Below are 14941 nucleotides of genomic sequence, written 5' to 3' on the forward strand. Positions count from 1 at the left end.
TTTTACTTAAATGTTACTTTGTAAATATTATTTAAAAAATATATATATATATTTATATATATATGTTTGTGATTAAGAGATATAGTTTAATATGAATAGACTCTTAATATTGTTGTTTTTACGATTACATTGGTAATACAATGGTATGTACTGTGGACAGCAGGGGGCAGCAGCTTTACAATTGATCGCAATGCCTGAAACATCTGAAGAAGACAACTTACGTCATTTCCGGTAATCATTCCTGAATGACCGCGAGTTTTTCAAAACTAACATCACAGGCAGACGATTAAAATGTAAGTTTAGCCACATTTTCTTTTACGTTATCGTTTAATTAACACTTTTATAACGTGACGTGTTTAAATTTAAACCAAATTACAGTTTTAAGTGTCTTTGTAGCGAGACTTTTAAGCGGCGGCGTCGTTTTGATGTTTGTTTTGACTTCGACCTGAACCTTAGTCTTGCTTGGTTCGTGTATTTGAACTTTTATTTAGAACATATATTTGTTGAGAGTTTTTGTCATCGCTCAATAGATGTTCGTCAAATCTGTAGTGAAAAAATAAAGTGTATTATGACTATACTAAGTGTGTACTAAAAAGTAAGTAGTATACTTGAAGTTAACGTTTCTTCAAGTGTACTTTGAGTATTCTTATTTTTTACTAAAGTGTAATTGGTATACTTGAAGTTTAGGTTCTTCGTCCCTTGCTAAAAACAAGTACATTCATTCTATAATTAAATAGAGGTATTTAAAGTTTACTTTTGACATCCTTTTGCAAAAACAACTACATCCACGAGTACTTCATGTGAATATACTTATTTTATACTGAAATTAAAGTAGTATATTAGCATGTTTATTTTGACACGCTTCCAAATAGTACACTGATGTATACTAACACTTTTACTTAAGTATACTTTATGAAATGTGCTGTAAGTACAGTACTACTTTTTTCTTTGGGCAACTGTATTATTGAGGTAACACAGAAGTAAAAACACAAAGGATCATGGGAGTGGGTGATGACAGGAAGAAAACAGACTTTAGCTGTTATTGTTATATGCACACGTTTGCTTTTGAAGTATTACCACCATTATTAATCTACATACATGATCTTATAGTTCTGGAGTTCCGGTTTACAACACATACTGTGTGCTAGTTGTTTGCTCTACCTTTATGTACCTTAAAGAAATGCTCACACTAAAGAGAAACTTTCCAAAAATGATTTTTAATCAAACAAGTTCTAGACTCTTTCAAGAGTTTGCCAATGGTGTTCTGTACATAGTACTATATATTTGGAAACATGATTATGTCCGTGTCAGTCCTGCCTTCGATGCTTGATGCATCTGTTTATCTATATATTTATTGTGACAAATGTGTTTTTGTACGTTCAAATGCCTGGTTACATTTTCGTAGTGGTCAGAAAGTATGCCCTGGAAACTAAAGGTTGCTGGTTTGCGTTACTTATGAGATCATTAATTGTAGTACATTTATTTCGTGCGTACCAGAAGTATAAACCTAGTTCATTGGCAGTATAGAGAATAGTGCACTTTGAGTATACTTAAAGTATCTTCTCTAAACTAAACTATAGACTGGGTGATACCTAGTACACTGGTAGTACAAGGATGATTATATTCAAAAGTACACTCATGTAAACTAAAATAAACTGAGTGTATAACTAGTACATTGGTATTATTTTGCGTCCCCTAAAATGTGTCTCAGTGTCCCCTGAAATCATTCCAAAAAAAGTTTTCAAGAGTATCAAACTAAATTGGATTGAATGGTATCGTGAGCTTAATATATTTTATGGAATCATGATTTTAGTTTAGTGTATCGTTACAGCTCTAATACACTTTGCATATTTACTTTACTTATACTTGAGTAAACTTGATATAATGATTTACAAGTGTACTACTTTCTTCTAAGGGATTATCTCCCCTTTTTTTTCCACAGACCATGTTCTATCATCAATACAGAGAAGAGATCACATGTTGAATTGTGTCTGTTTTCTTCAGTAGACTCTGACCCGGGATCATCATGGCGTCCGTCACAGATCCCAACATGAATGACGACTTCACCAAAGTGTTGGATCAGCTGCACGGCGTTAAACTGGCCATGTATGGAGAGATCATCGACACGGCAACAGAGCTGTGTCAGTCTCATCGGAGCTACGTGAAATCTGCACTCGGTAAAGTAAAAATGACTTTACCTTCCTCCCTGTTGCTCACCTTTTTTTTTTTTTCTTCTCCTAATGCAGATACAGGTTTAGCCAAATGCAGGGACGACGAGGTCATGTTTGATACTAAAGCGTCCTATAAAAATGGTGAGAAACGAAAGTCCTAAATGTTGCATAAAACATTCTCACGATGGGTTCCATCAACAGATTCACAGCACAAAAGCGTCTTGTTGAGCAGCAAACACAAAGCGGTCGCAGACGTGGAGTCCGAGATTCAACACAAGGAAGCACAAAAGGAAAAGTTGATCCAGGAGATCGAGAAGCTCCGAGAAAACCAGGACAAGAAAAAAGAAAGTAAGATGAAGGTTGTTTTGTGGAGATGTTATGTGAGGTTTACACACGTCTCTCTCAGTGGTCCTGTCGCAGACGAAAGCCAACAAGAAGCGGCTGAAGAACCTCCAGAAGTCGAGGACCGTCTTCGAGAAACATCTGGGGTTGGAGGTTCGAACCATTCATGGAAAAGCACAAACGGTTGGAGGTGCGTCTTTGAGTATTCAAGTTGTATGTGGTCAGGAGGTGGAACAAACTGGACAGAACGACAGAACGGGTCGATTCATTCGTCTCTTACTTTAAAGGTGCAAAGCTGCAGTTTGTTTACCGGAACATCAACCCCGCGAAGCTGGACAGCGCCTACGTCATCACCATGGGACTCAAGGCGGACGGAACATACCAGAGTAAGAGACAACAAGTTGACACACAGGAGCTCAACAAAAACTTGTCACTCGTTGTTAACTCCTCAAACAACAGTTCTACTTCATGTGTGCTCTGTCCCCAATAAGGCTGTCAGTATGGGTTACCTCCATATTATCAGCAGGAAAAGCACACATTCTTTCTTTTGCAGAAAAACAAATCATTTTTATTACTAGAAAAGGTGCATTTCCAGAAGAAAATGCAATGTGAATGCTCAGACTGTTTAAATTGTAAACTTAAATGCTGAAAAGGAAGAAGAAGAAATAAAGTAACAATTTGTAGAAGTAGAATAAGTAGTAGTAGTGTGCGTAGAAGAAGTAGTAGAATTAGTTGTAGAAGAAGTACTAGTAGATAGATGGATAAAACTTTATTGATCCCTCTGGAGGTCTCCTTCGGAAAATAGTTTTTCCAATTATCAGTAGTAGTAGTAGTGGGAGTAGAAGAAGTAGTAGAATTAGTAGAGTTATTAGTAGAATTGGAGGTAGTAGTTGAAGTAGAAGAAAAAATGGTAGTATGAGGAGAAGTAGTTGTAGAATTAGTAGTAGAAGAAGTAGAAGAACTAGTAGAAGTAGTAGGATTAGTAGTAAAATTATTAGTAAAAGTAGAATTAGTAGTAAGTAGACAAAAGTGTTTTTAAAGCTTAATGAAGTTTCTTGGTGTGAGTGAAGGTCAAAGTGAAAAGGAGTTGAAACATGAGTTAAAGATTTTTCCATTCAAGTGAAAAAGGGTAGAAAAAGAGGAATAGACGAAAGAGTTGAAGATGTAAAAGACAGTTTTTTAATTATAAAAACTCTAGAATTATTTTAACATTTTAATGACTTGAAAAACTACCAGTCCTTTTTCACCACAAAACAAGTCAAATATAATAGCAATATAAGAAAACTGCGCTGAACAAGTCTAGAGAAATAAGACTTCAGGTTTGAACGGATTGTTCTGTAGTTCGAGCGTCTGATTCCACGACCGAGAATCAGCTGGTAAAGTTAAAGCTTCATCTGTTTTGTTCGCAGACACGATGTTGTCAGACGTAATACTCTAGTCTCACAATATGATACGAAGTGTTTCGAGACACTTGAATAACTTTCTGAGCGACTTCAGGGAACATCTTGTGATTGTTCTTCTCTCTTCTGGTGGAATTGAACTGAAAGACAAAATGTGTCCAAATATCCTCTGTTAAAGCAGCTCGTCTGTATCCTCTCGTCCTCAGTCATCCCTGGGATCTCGATATTGTAACATTTCTGAATTGATTAAATTGATTTTTAAAGTTGTTCTGATAAATCTGTGAGTCTCTGTTTGGATTTGACTTTATTTTCACTTTCCTCAGTCGTGTCTAGTGACCCTCATCTGGAGGGTTTGGAAGATCTGGAAAAACGTCTGGTGGAGACGAACAACCTCGCTCTCTTCCTGGCAGACGTGAGGAAGGGATTCATCTCGGCCGCTACTCAAGAAAAGAAGGTGTAAAGGAAGGTCGGAGGACTCGTGTTCGTCGTGTTTTCATTGTCATTTATTGTCGTAAAATAAGGATTTTTTTAGAATCATCACAATAAACTTCATTTTTCATTTATTTAAAAAACAAAACATAAATAGTCTGATTGTTCCCGTGATGCAAGCGTTCAAACAAAAGGTCATAAGGTCGGTGTAAACTCGCGCAGCTCCTCCACGTAGCTCGACGGGAAATGTCCCGTCTGTCCGTTGACGGCGCCGAACCACCATCCGTGGTCGTCCTTCGTGTAAACCTCCAGAACGTCTCCTGAGGAAACAACCGTCGTCAGCTTCTTCTTCTTCTACGTCTCCTCCTCCTCCTCCTCCTCCTCCTCCTCCTCCTCCTCCTCCTCCTCCTCCTCCTCCTCCTCCTCCTCCTCCTCCTCCTCCTCCTCCTTCTCCTCCTCCTCCTCCTCCTCCTCCTCCTCCTCCTCCTCCTCCTCCTCCTCCTCCTCCTCCTCCTCCTCCTCCTCCTCCTCCTCCTCCTCCTCACCTTCTTTGAGGGTCAGCTCGTCTTTCTCCTCGGGCGTGAAGTCGTACATGGCTCTGCATCTGGCGACCCGGTGAGGCCGAGACGTCGCGCCTGCTGAGGTGGACGCCATTGTTGGTGTTACTTCTTTAAGTTAAGATAATTAACTTAAATACCTGTCGGCGCGTCCTGACGTTTGACCGGCAGAACTCCACACACTTTCTTCACGCTCGGCGTCGCGGCCACGGCGGAGACTTGACGCGCGAGTCGCTGCGTCGGCGCCACGTTGTGAACCGGGCCCTTGTATATGATGGAGGCTCGCAGGGACTGTCTGGTTCTGAACGGCGTCTTCCTGAGTTTCACCGGTCGGGTCAAGCGGATCACGCTGTGCTCGACCTCCTGCCGATCAAAAAGGAAGAATTACATTTTCCTTTCGGATAACAAATTATTTTAAAATTGAATTTGACGTAATGAATTGTTGGTTTGTACTTTTTCCGCCGCACACTTCTTTATGATGTCACTAGAGGGCGACAAGTCCCCGTTTTATTTCGTCATTAACCGTTTGTCTTTCTGATGCTGGACTTGCATGGTGCAAGTGTATCAGAATATTGAATAGTTGAATTTAACATTTCAAATGTTTAAATCTTTCTCTAAAATTCGACAGTTTTAGCATTTAATAATTTCTTTGAATAATTTAATTAATATCTATATTAAAGGTTGAATTTTTTTTAAATATACGAATAAAAAATATATATATTTCAAAATTATGTTTTTCTTTACTCATAGAGTTTGATGTCTTAATTCCCATTTTTCTTTTAAATTCAATACACAATGTTGGTGTAATAGTGCCACCAGACAATACCACTACACAACTTTCAACCTATCATGTGACACATGGACGATCATGTGACACATGATTCGTCATGACCAAAAAATATTGAAGTTTGATTTTCCAATCGTTGGAATGCAAAACTCTGTCCAAAGAAAAGAAAAGTAAAAAACAAAATTCATTTTGAAAATATCAAATTTTTAATTGTGTTATTGAATTAAATTGTTTAAAAAATTAAAATGCAATGCTTTAAAAAAACGTTTTAATAACGAAAAAATTATTTGAAATATTAAATGTAATATCATGATGTCGATGATACACTGTTATAGATTTGAGCTTCACAACAATATTCTCTTAATTTTTATTGTTCTTCTCGTCTCTGACCAAAGTCCATCTCTGTCAGTAAATCAATAGCTTTCCGTGGATCGTCTCTTCTTCACCTCGAGTTACTTCACATCATCTAGAAAAAGCTCTAACCAGGACAGAACGTGAGATTCCATCCACGAGTGTCAATGAAGAGAAGATTCAAACCTTCTCTTTCCACTTGATGATTCTGTCACTGAAGCGGTGAAAGGATTTTGGTTTCCCGTCCATCTCTGACAAACACGAGGAGAGTTTGTGATGCGTTCCCTCCAGGAGGTCCAGCTTGAGAGAATACTGCGTGACAGGAGGATATAAGTATAAATACAAGTATTTATCTTCATGAGTTGTCGTCTGCGTTTAGACTCGCCTCGTCCAGCTGCTGCTCAGTGTCCTCCAGGTTTCTTTCGTTTGAGAACGAGGGGTTCGTTGAGTAAACTTTCATCAGCTTTTCAATCCCTTTAATGTGAGTTTTTATCATTAACATGGTGAACCTCAGAACAAAACATCTTTCACTGCTTCAATTGAAATGATTTTTTCTAATTAAAGTTCGTTAAGCATTTAATTATTTTGGAATAATATAATTTAATAGTTTCTATATGAGAAAAGTTGATTTTTTTATGTATATATTTTTTTTAATTATTGTTTTTTATTTGGAAAATAAAATCTTTTTACAAATAGTTTTATATTCTAACTCCAAGAATTAAAGAAACAAGTGTTCTAAATTAATTGTGTTTAATTCATAGCCTTTTTAAATCAATATTAAATTTTACCACTATTAAAAAAAAAAACAGCTAAAAAATACAAATATTATTGGAATTTTTTATTTATTTTTAATTTAATATTCATATTTTTTAAAGTTAATTATTAAAAAAAAAAAATCAACCTTTCACTATACGAATGATTTAATAAAAACAAATTCAACCTTTCAATAACGAAATTATTGAATTCAAATATTTTTTAAATGCTTTGAAAACACACAAACACTCAAAACCTGTGATATATTTCCATATACTTGCCTTCACACTCCTTTTTTGTCTTCGATATGGTTTCCTCCAAACGATGAAGCTTCATTTTCACGGACTCTCGTCTTCGCTCTTTGCTCATGAATGTTTTGCTGTCCTCCTCCTGCAAAGAGTCAATTATTTCTTTTCATTAAAATATGTTTTTTTCATAAATAAGCTTTGATTTGTCGCCTAGATTCGATTATAGGTCATTATTAAATTGATACGACAAAAATATAAAAAAAACCCAACTCTAATTGAAATGCAAACCACTTATTTAGGGAATTAAATCAATGTTATATCAGTTCTTTCAAATATATACTAAATTTTATAATTAAACGTGTCATTTTAATGAGTAAAATATCTATTTTTAAAACTTAGTCGATCTAATATTCAAGCTAGCAACACATACAGTTCTCAATTCCTGTACTTTTATAGCAAGTAAATAAGTAAGCAATTTATATGTGTAGAGCACTTTTCCTGACCAGGGCCACAAAGCACTTAAACAATCAAACCAATACTATAAAATATATACTTCAAAGGTCACGATAACGCCGAATATAAACTTTTAGACCAGTGGTCCCAGTTTATAAATTGTATATTCTATTGATTATTACTGCCTGGATGGTGTTTGTTTTGAAAAGAGAGGTATTTTCTGTAACTCATGACCCATTTTCAGTCAAGTTTAGTAAAAAAAAACTAAAAAAAACCATCTGTAAACTAGTGAAAATGAGTGAAAGAAAAAATCCTCTCTGGACTGAAACGTCTGACTTGTGATCTGAGAAGAAACTCACAAAGTAGTCGAGCATCAGAAACTCTGCCACGTAATCTTCCGACTTGATGTTGTTCTCGTCCACCAACGTCCTCATGTCTTTGTCCATGTCCACCCTCTTCACCACCTGCTCCACCTGACCTTGACCCTGACAGGAAACCACACCAACCATTCAAGAAAATGTTTGTGATGATTTAAAAAAACAAACAAGAGACTCACGTGTTTGAGGGCCTGAGCAAAACTGGTCAGATGCAGGTTGTATCGCGTCAGGACGTTGTAGAGAACCTCGATTCGCTCCTTCTCCAGCTCCAGCGTGATCTTCCGTTAATAAGCAAACCATTGGAAATGATTATTAGTAACTAGATTTGTTTATTTTGTTCAATCAAAAATATATGTGTTTAAGTTATATGAAAAACATTTTCAAAAAAAGTGCTTTAATTAAAATAATATAAATGAGTTTCTTCGATTAAAGTCATATTTTTTGTGTTTAATTTAAAAATTAGATAATGGACAATTTGTGTTTGCTTAACTGGCCAAAAACGGTAAATCAAACTTTTTTCTTTTTTTTTATGAAAAATGTGCTTCAATGAAAAAAAATAATTTAGTCAAAAACATCCATTGAAAATAATCAAGTTTCAATCATTTTTAAAGTTGAAACTTTTTAATTACAGTAATCTTTTTAGTGTGAGGAACATATTATGGGCTGGACATTATTTAATCCCCCCAAAATTTCCTTTTTTTTTAATTGAAGTAAATGTTTTGATTGAAAATATCTTTCATCGGTTGAAGCAGGATTTTTTTTTTTTTTTTTTTACAGTTTTAAGCATTTCTGGATTGTTAATAATAAACAAATGATCGTACCTCCATAAAAAAAACGGATACAAAGTTGTTGATTGGAGTCATATATATATATTTTTTTTATTATAATTTTTTTTTATTAGTAGTATACCGTCACCAGTTATAAAAAACAAAACAAAAATAACAAATACATGGTATAATAGTATTGTGTTCATCCTGAGGTATCCATTGTCCAACAACAGTTTTTCATATATAGCTAATTTAAGTTCAGTTGTTGTTGTTGTCCAATTAAATATTGGACCTGATAGGACCAGAGCTGCACAGCCTACACTTTTCTGTGTATAAGTGAGTAATCTTTGTATTCTTTACAAAGATTGAATCTGTACTCTGAGTCGTGTATTTAATTGAAAGTGGAGTCTCACCTGGTGACAGTTCTTCAGCGTGTTCTCCCACTTCAGCCTCATCTGATGACCCGACATGTTGATGTCGAAGTACTGCTCGTCCACCGCGGCCTGCAGCTCCGCAGACTTGCTCAGCCTGGTGAGCATCTTCAGGTCCGGCAGAGAAACGTTGAATTATACACAGAATAAAACCTCAACAAATACAAGATAAACAAACCTTTTGTTTGACTTTCTCCGTGTAGGAGGGTTTTCTGTTTTCGAGAAAGTTGAAAAGTCCTTCGTGTTCCCGTGTTATTCCCATCAACTTCTTCTTTGTCTTTGACAGGAAACGATAAAAACCTTTAATTTGACTCGTTATGTTTGACAACAGGTGGTTAAACTATCTTTGTTCTTCAAATCTGCTCCTGCTGTAACAGCCTGAGACGACTTGGAGACATTTAAAGTAAAAAATAGTTTCTTTTTCTTGACCTATATACTTTTCTTTTCGTTATTTTGTGTATATTGGTCATATTGTTATGTTTGCTTCATTAAATTTATCTTTAAGTTTTTGTTTACTCAACAAAACATTAGGTTTATGACTCAAATGCTGTTGAGTTGAACTATGTTTACATTTGAAAAAGCTATTTAGCATTCTTGGTAAAACTAGCTTGACTCGGCTAAGTGGCTAAGCTAGCAGCAGCTATCCAGTCTTTCTTCAGTTATACAATTTATTAATTAATAACTCGATTCAAAGTTGATATTATTCTTCAAAGATAATGTTAATGTTCATGAAAACATTCCTTATTCTATTATTTCCTGTTCAAGTTTATATATGCTACTATTAGCAATTAGGGGCTAAGCTAACAACATCTTTAATGCTTGACAAATACTAATTTAAAAAAATTACAAATAAACATCAGTAAATATTATTATTATTATAAGTCTTGCATTATTTAATGTTTTTATTTTAAGCTTCTTTTTTCTATTCATGGCATCATTTTAATTGCTAATGTTTTCTTTTAAACAAACATTTATTTTTCTAAACAATTTCTTTATTAATTATTTAGATGCCATGTTAGGGTAATGCTTCTTTTTTATTTGTTGTTTTTCATTGATCTTTTTTTTATTTCATTCAGATAATTTCATTATTATTACACCACACTGGCAATAAAATAATACATATTTAAATAAAATAAACATGCAAACATTTACACAGAATACTTTTTTAAAAACTATCTACTTAATTTAAATACAACAAAAGTTTTTAAAAAATGTAAATAAAATAACATTAATAGACAAATATGACAATAATCATAATAATAAAATAAAAAGCTTTTTGTTTGAAACTCAACATAGTAGTTGGTTATGTTGTGTTTGTTATTAAGTACAGAAAAAGACACAATGTTCCTCCAAAAATGTCAGTTTTATATGTGAGATAATGTTTAATCAAGTCATAGTTACATAAGAGTCACATCTTAAGAACACGTGAATGAATGACAAGTTTTAATCGAGCTTTTATTTATTTAAAAGCTCACGAGCATCATAAACGATATTATGTAACTCGCGGCCGAGGCTCGCCCTGTGACATCATCACCAGGCGCCACGATATATGATGTTTTGATGAAGTCAAAGTCTCTCACCTTCAGTTGGTCGCTCCAGTTCGTGGCCACAAGTTTCCCGGCTCGTTCTATGGTTCCGTCGAGCTGTTTGAAAATATTAAAAATAATAAGTCAGAGTCAAACAAGAGCACTTGAAGAACAATCACTTCACTCACGGGTCTCTTTCTTTTGCTCTGTTCGTCCAGAACCTGACGGACTTCAAGTATGGCTTCTTGCTGGAACGCGTTGCCAAGTGACCTGCAAACAAACAGCTCATGTTTTAGAGATTTTATTATTCATTTCATGAGTGAATCATGAAAAGCACCTGTGGGCGTCTGCGCGTGAAAACATCTCGTCTGACACGTGGCACCAGGCGCTGTATGTGGAGCTGAGGAGTCGTTCAATTAATGAACAAATTGTAATTAAATGAAGATAATGTTTGTATTTTTAATACAGTTTTCAACCTATAGGAAATATAAAACATTTTAATCATAATTTAAATCTATCTCTTAGCAATTTTATCTGCTTTTCTAGTTCACTTATTCTTTTTTAAGTGAAGTTATTTTTCTATTATAATTAACTACTTTAGTTTAAATAGTTCATTTTCTTTGTTTGTAAGATTCTTTTTTTTGCCTACTAATGAATTGAGTGATCATATCACACATTGTTTTACTGTTAAATAAACACACTTTTACATTTTCTTATCATTTTTTAAATGATATTTTAATTATAATACATGTTTGTCTTTTTAATTTTGGAAATACTGATAAAAGATTAAATCACACATTTTCTTCACTTTCAATTAAAACGGAAATTATTTTTCTGAGCATTTTTTAAAGAATGTTTTTAATATTCATTTCAATTAATTAATTAATGATCAAATAACACATTTTCTTCACCGTTTTATTTTCCTCACCATTTGTTAAAGTAATGTTTTTGACTTTGATACTTGTTTTTAAATTAAATTTTCTATTTTATCACATTATATCACACACTTTATTTTTACTATTAAATAAATGCCATGTTTATTTTTCTCACAATTTCATAAATGATGTTTTTAAATATTAAAATAAGATTAGTACATTTCATTTCGATTTCTTATTGAAATATTATATAAAATATGTATTTACTGTTAAATACACTTTTTTATCATTTGTTATATAATGTTTTTTAATTTAACATTAATACATTTTTTAGGTCTTACACTATAAAACTGATCAACAAATATTCAATATATTTGTTTATTATAAAACAAAAATGTCCATCTAAACTAATCTAACAAAGCATTATTGTTAGCATGTTGCTAATGCTAAATGTTTTTGTTTTTTATGGAAAAATAATCATTTTAAAGCCAAAGAGAAAATATTTCATGCATCATTTGACATTGATTTGCAACATTATTATCAAAGATCTCCGTTAATAATAATAATAATAATAATTACTTGTTTGGCATTTCCTTTGAAACCTTCATGAGCTTCCCAGCAAGTTTCTGTAATCCTTTACTGTACGTGTGTTCTAGCTCAGCTCTGAAACACACACAAGAATCATAGTGTCATTTATTTAAAGTACACACACATTCAAATCTGAAGTAACTACCGTTGCTGAAGTACCGCCATCAGCTCTTTGCAGAAGTTTTCTCCGTCTTTGGAGCAACATTTGACTTTCTCGTACAGCTCGTGGTACTGAAGGTGAAAGTGTTTAAACCTCGAGTGTCGATAAAGTTAATTCAAAGATTCAAACTCACGGAGCAGCTGCTGATGTAGTCCTTCATGGTCTCCAACACTGAGGCCGTTTGTGGACTTTGACCCCGCACGTGTGACCCCTCCTCCCTTATCGCCGCTCACCTGGAACACACCTGTTCACCTGGTGACGGAGGTACATTCCTGTCTCGCCAAACAAAAGTATTTCTCTTAGGTAAATAAAAACATAAACAATGTTTCGATCAGTACAATGAGTTCTAACCATGGATCTAAAGTTCTGACTGTGTCTGAGATCCGGTGACGTCGACGACAGTGAAATATGATCGAGTTGAAGAACTTGTCAACAAACAGTTAAATATTTACACCTTCAGCAGAAAACAAACCCGCTGTGGGTTCTTTTCTTTTACGACGTCATCGTGAAGAGACGCTTTTACTCAGCAGCGTTTGGATTAATAATAATAAAAAATAATTTTATGTTCATTATTATCTTTATCTTTATTTTCTTTATCTAAGATTTTATTTATTTTTATTTTTTATTTATTTTTTATTTTTTGGACTCATTCAATATTTTGTAAAAACACTATTTATCTCAATTTCATTTCTCACCCAAGACAGAAATCAATATTTATTTCCATTACAAGGTAAACCAGGTTTGGATGAATTTAACTTTATCACCCCGTAACGAACAGACATTATGCATCGATTCATTTTTTCTTAGATCGGATTAATTTAACTTTATCACCCCGTAACGAACAGACATTATGCATCGATTCATTTTTTCTTAGATCGGATTAATTTAACTTTATCACCCCGTAACGAACAGACATTATGCATCGATCGTTTTTTTTCTTAGATCGGATTAATTTAACTTTATCACCCTGTAACGAAACAGACATTATGCATCGATTCATTTTTTCTTAGATCGGATTCATTCAACTTTATCACCCCGTAACGAACAGACATTATGCATCGATCGTTTTTTTTCTTAGATCGGATTAATTTAACTTTATCACCCCGTAACGAACAGACATTATGCATCGATTAATGTTATTTTAGATCGGATTAATTCAACTTTATCACCCCGTAACGAACAGACATTGTGCATCGATTTTTATTTTTATTAGATCGGATTAATTCAACTTTATCACCCCGTAACGAACAGACATTATGCATCGATTTGTTTTTTCTGAGATCGGATTAATTCAACTTTATCACACCGTAACGAACAGACATTATGCATCGATTGTTTTTTTTCTTAGATCGGATTAATTCAACTTTATCACCCCCTAACGAACAGACATTATGCATCGATTGTTTTTTTTCTTAGATCGGAATAATTCAACTTAATCATCTCGTAACGAAAAAGACATTATGCATGGATTTTTTTTTTTTCTTAGATTGGATTAATTCAATTTAATCACCCCGTAACGAACAAACATTATGCATCGATTTTTATATTTTCTTATAGCGGATTAATTCAACTTTATCACCCCGTAACGAACAGACATTATGCATCGATTTGTTTTTACCTAGATTGGATTAATTACATTTTATCACCCCGTAACAAACAGACATTATGCATCAATCAATTTTATCATAGAGCAGATCAATATAACTTTATCACCCCATAACGAACAGACATAATGCATCGATTTATTTTTTCTTGGAGTGAATTAATTCAACTTTATCACCCCGTAACGTACAGACATAATGCATCGATTTGTTTTTTCTTAGATCGGATTAATTCAACTTTATCACCCCGTAACGTACAGACATTATGCATCGATTTGTTTCTTATTAGATCGGATTAATTTAACTTTATCACCCCGTAACGAACAGACATTATGCATTGATTAATGTTATCTTAGATCGGATTAATTTAACTTTATCACCTCGCCACAAAACAGAAATTATGCATCAATTAATTTTTTCTTAGATCAGATTAATTGAACTTTATCAACCACGTAACGAACAGACATTATGCATCGATTTCTTTTTTCTTAGATCGGATTAATTGAACTTTATCAACCACGTAACGAACAGACATTATGCATCGATTTCTTTTTTCTTAGATCGGATTAATTCAACTTTATAACCCCGTCACGAACAGACATTATGCATCGATCAATTTTATCATAGATTGGATTAATTCAACTTTATCACCCCGTAACGAACAGACATTATGCATCGATTAATTTTTTCTTAGATCGGATTAATTTAACTTTATCACCCTGTAACGAACAGACATTATGCATCGATTTATTTCTTCTTAGATCTGATTAATTTAACTTTATCACCCTGTAACGAACAGACATTATGCATCGATTTCTTTTTTCTTAGATCAGATTAATTGAACTTTATCAACCACGTAACGAACAGACATTATGCATCGATTTCTTTTTTCTTAGATCGGATTAATTGAACTTTATCAACCACGTAACGAACAGACATTATGCATCGATTTCTTTTTTCTTAGATCGGATTAATTCAACTTTATAACCCCGTCACGAACAGACATTATGCATCGATCAATTTTATCATAGATTGGATTAATTCAACTTTATCACCCCGTAACGAACAGACATTATGCATCGATTAATTTTTTCTTAGATCGGATTAATTTAACTTTATCACCCT

At 33.9% G+C, this 14941-nt stretch overlaps 2 protein-coding genes across 3 annotated transcripts; one reads left to right on the plus strand and one right to left on the minus strand.

The window, feature by feature from the left end:
- Positions 1-240: 240 nt before the first annotated feature.
- spc25 (SPC25 component of NDC80 kinetochore complex) lies at positions 241-4496 on the plus strand. 2 transcript variants are annotated; one of them, XM_087803940.1, is made up of 7 exons: positions 241-293; positions 2005-2177; positions 2247-2312; positions 2373-2519; positions 2578-2703; positions 2801-2899; positions 4237-4496. In XM_087803940.1, the coding sequence occupies exons 2-7, from the start codon at positions 2027-2029 to the stop codon at positions 4371-4373; spliced, it is 726 nt and encodes a 241-aa protein (XP_087660066.1). In that variant the 5' UTR covers positions 241-293; positions 2005-2026; the 3' UTR covers positions 4374-4496. The 2 variants fall into 2 exon arrangements, with proteins under 2 accessions (XP_087660066.1, XP_087660067.1); XM_087803941.1 differs by having other exon boundaries at positions 2008-2177.
- A 23-nt stretch (positions 4497-4519) lies between these two features.
- Positions 4520-12452, minus strand: nostrin (nitric oxide synthase trafficking). The gene is made up of 16 exons (XM_087803942.1): positions 12349-12452; positions 12201-12286; positions 12047-12130; positions 10930-10992; positions 10781-10862; positions 10647-10709; positions 9245-9343; positions 9049-9174; positions 8048-8146; positions 7851-7976; positions 7072-7180; positions 6423-6511; positions 6224-6349; positions 5040-5262; positions 4888-4980; positions 4520-4662 (listed from the first exon to the last, which is right to left on the minus strand). Exons 1-16 carry the CDS (start codon positions 12373-12375, stop codon positions 4538-4540), a joined length of 1620 nt encoding a protein of 539 aa, XP_087660068.1. The 5' UTR covers positions 12376-12452; the 3' UTR covers positions 4520-4537.
- Between the last annotated feature and the right edge of the window lie 2489 nt (positions 12453-14941).

Source organism: Callionymus lyra, chromosome 12 (genome assembly GCF_982586985.1).
Source record: "Callionymus lyra chromosome 12, fCalLyr1.hap1.1, whole genome shotgun sequence".
Classification (NCBI taxonomy): domain Eukaryota; kingdom Metazoa; phylum Chordata; class Actinopteri; order Syngnathiformes; family Callionymidae; genus Callionymus; species Callionymus lyra.

Excerpts from the sequence above, each read along its gene's own strand:
- spc25 (XM_087803940.1), top strand. The coding sequence starts at position 2,027 with ATGGCGTCCGTCACAGATCCCAACATGAATGACGACTTCACCAAAGTG. Across the intron at positions 2,313-2,372 it reads TAAAGCGTCCTATAAAAATG|ATTCACAGCACAAAAGCGTC; the intron begins GTGAGAAACGAA and ends TTCCATCAACAG. Across the intron at positions 2,520-2,577 it reads CCAGGACAAGAAAAAAGAAA|TGGTCCTGTCGCAGACGAAA; the intron begins GTAAGATGAAGG and ends CGTCTCTCTCAG.
- nostrin (XM_087803942.1), bottom strand. The coding sequence starts at position 12,375 with ATGAAGGACTACATCAGCAGCTGCTCC. Across the intron at positions 6,512-7,071 it reads GACAAAAAAGGAGTGTGAAG|GGATTGAAAAGCTGATGAAA; the intron begins GCAAGTATATGG and ends CTCACATTAAAG. Across the intron at positions 5,263-6,223 it reads TCATCAAGTGGAAAGAGAAG|GAGGTCGAGCACAGCGTGAT; the intron begins GTTTGAATCTTC and ends TTTGATCGGCAG.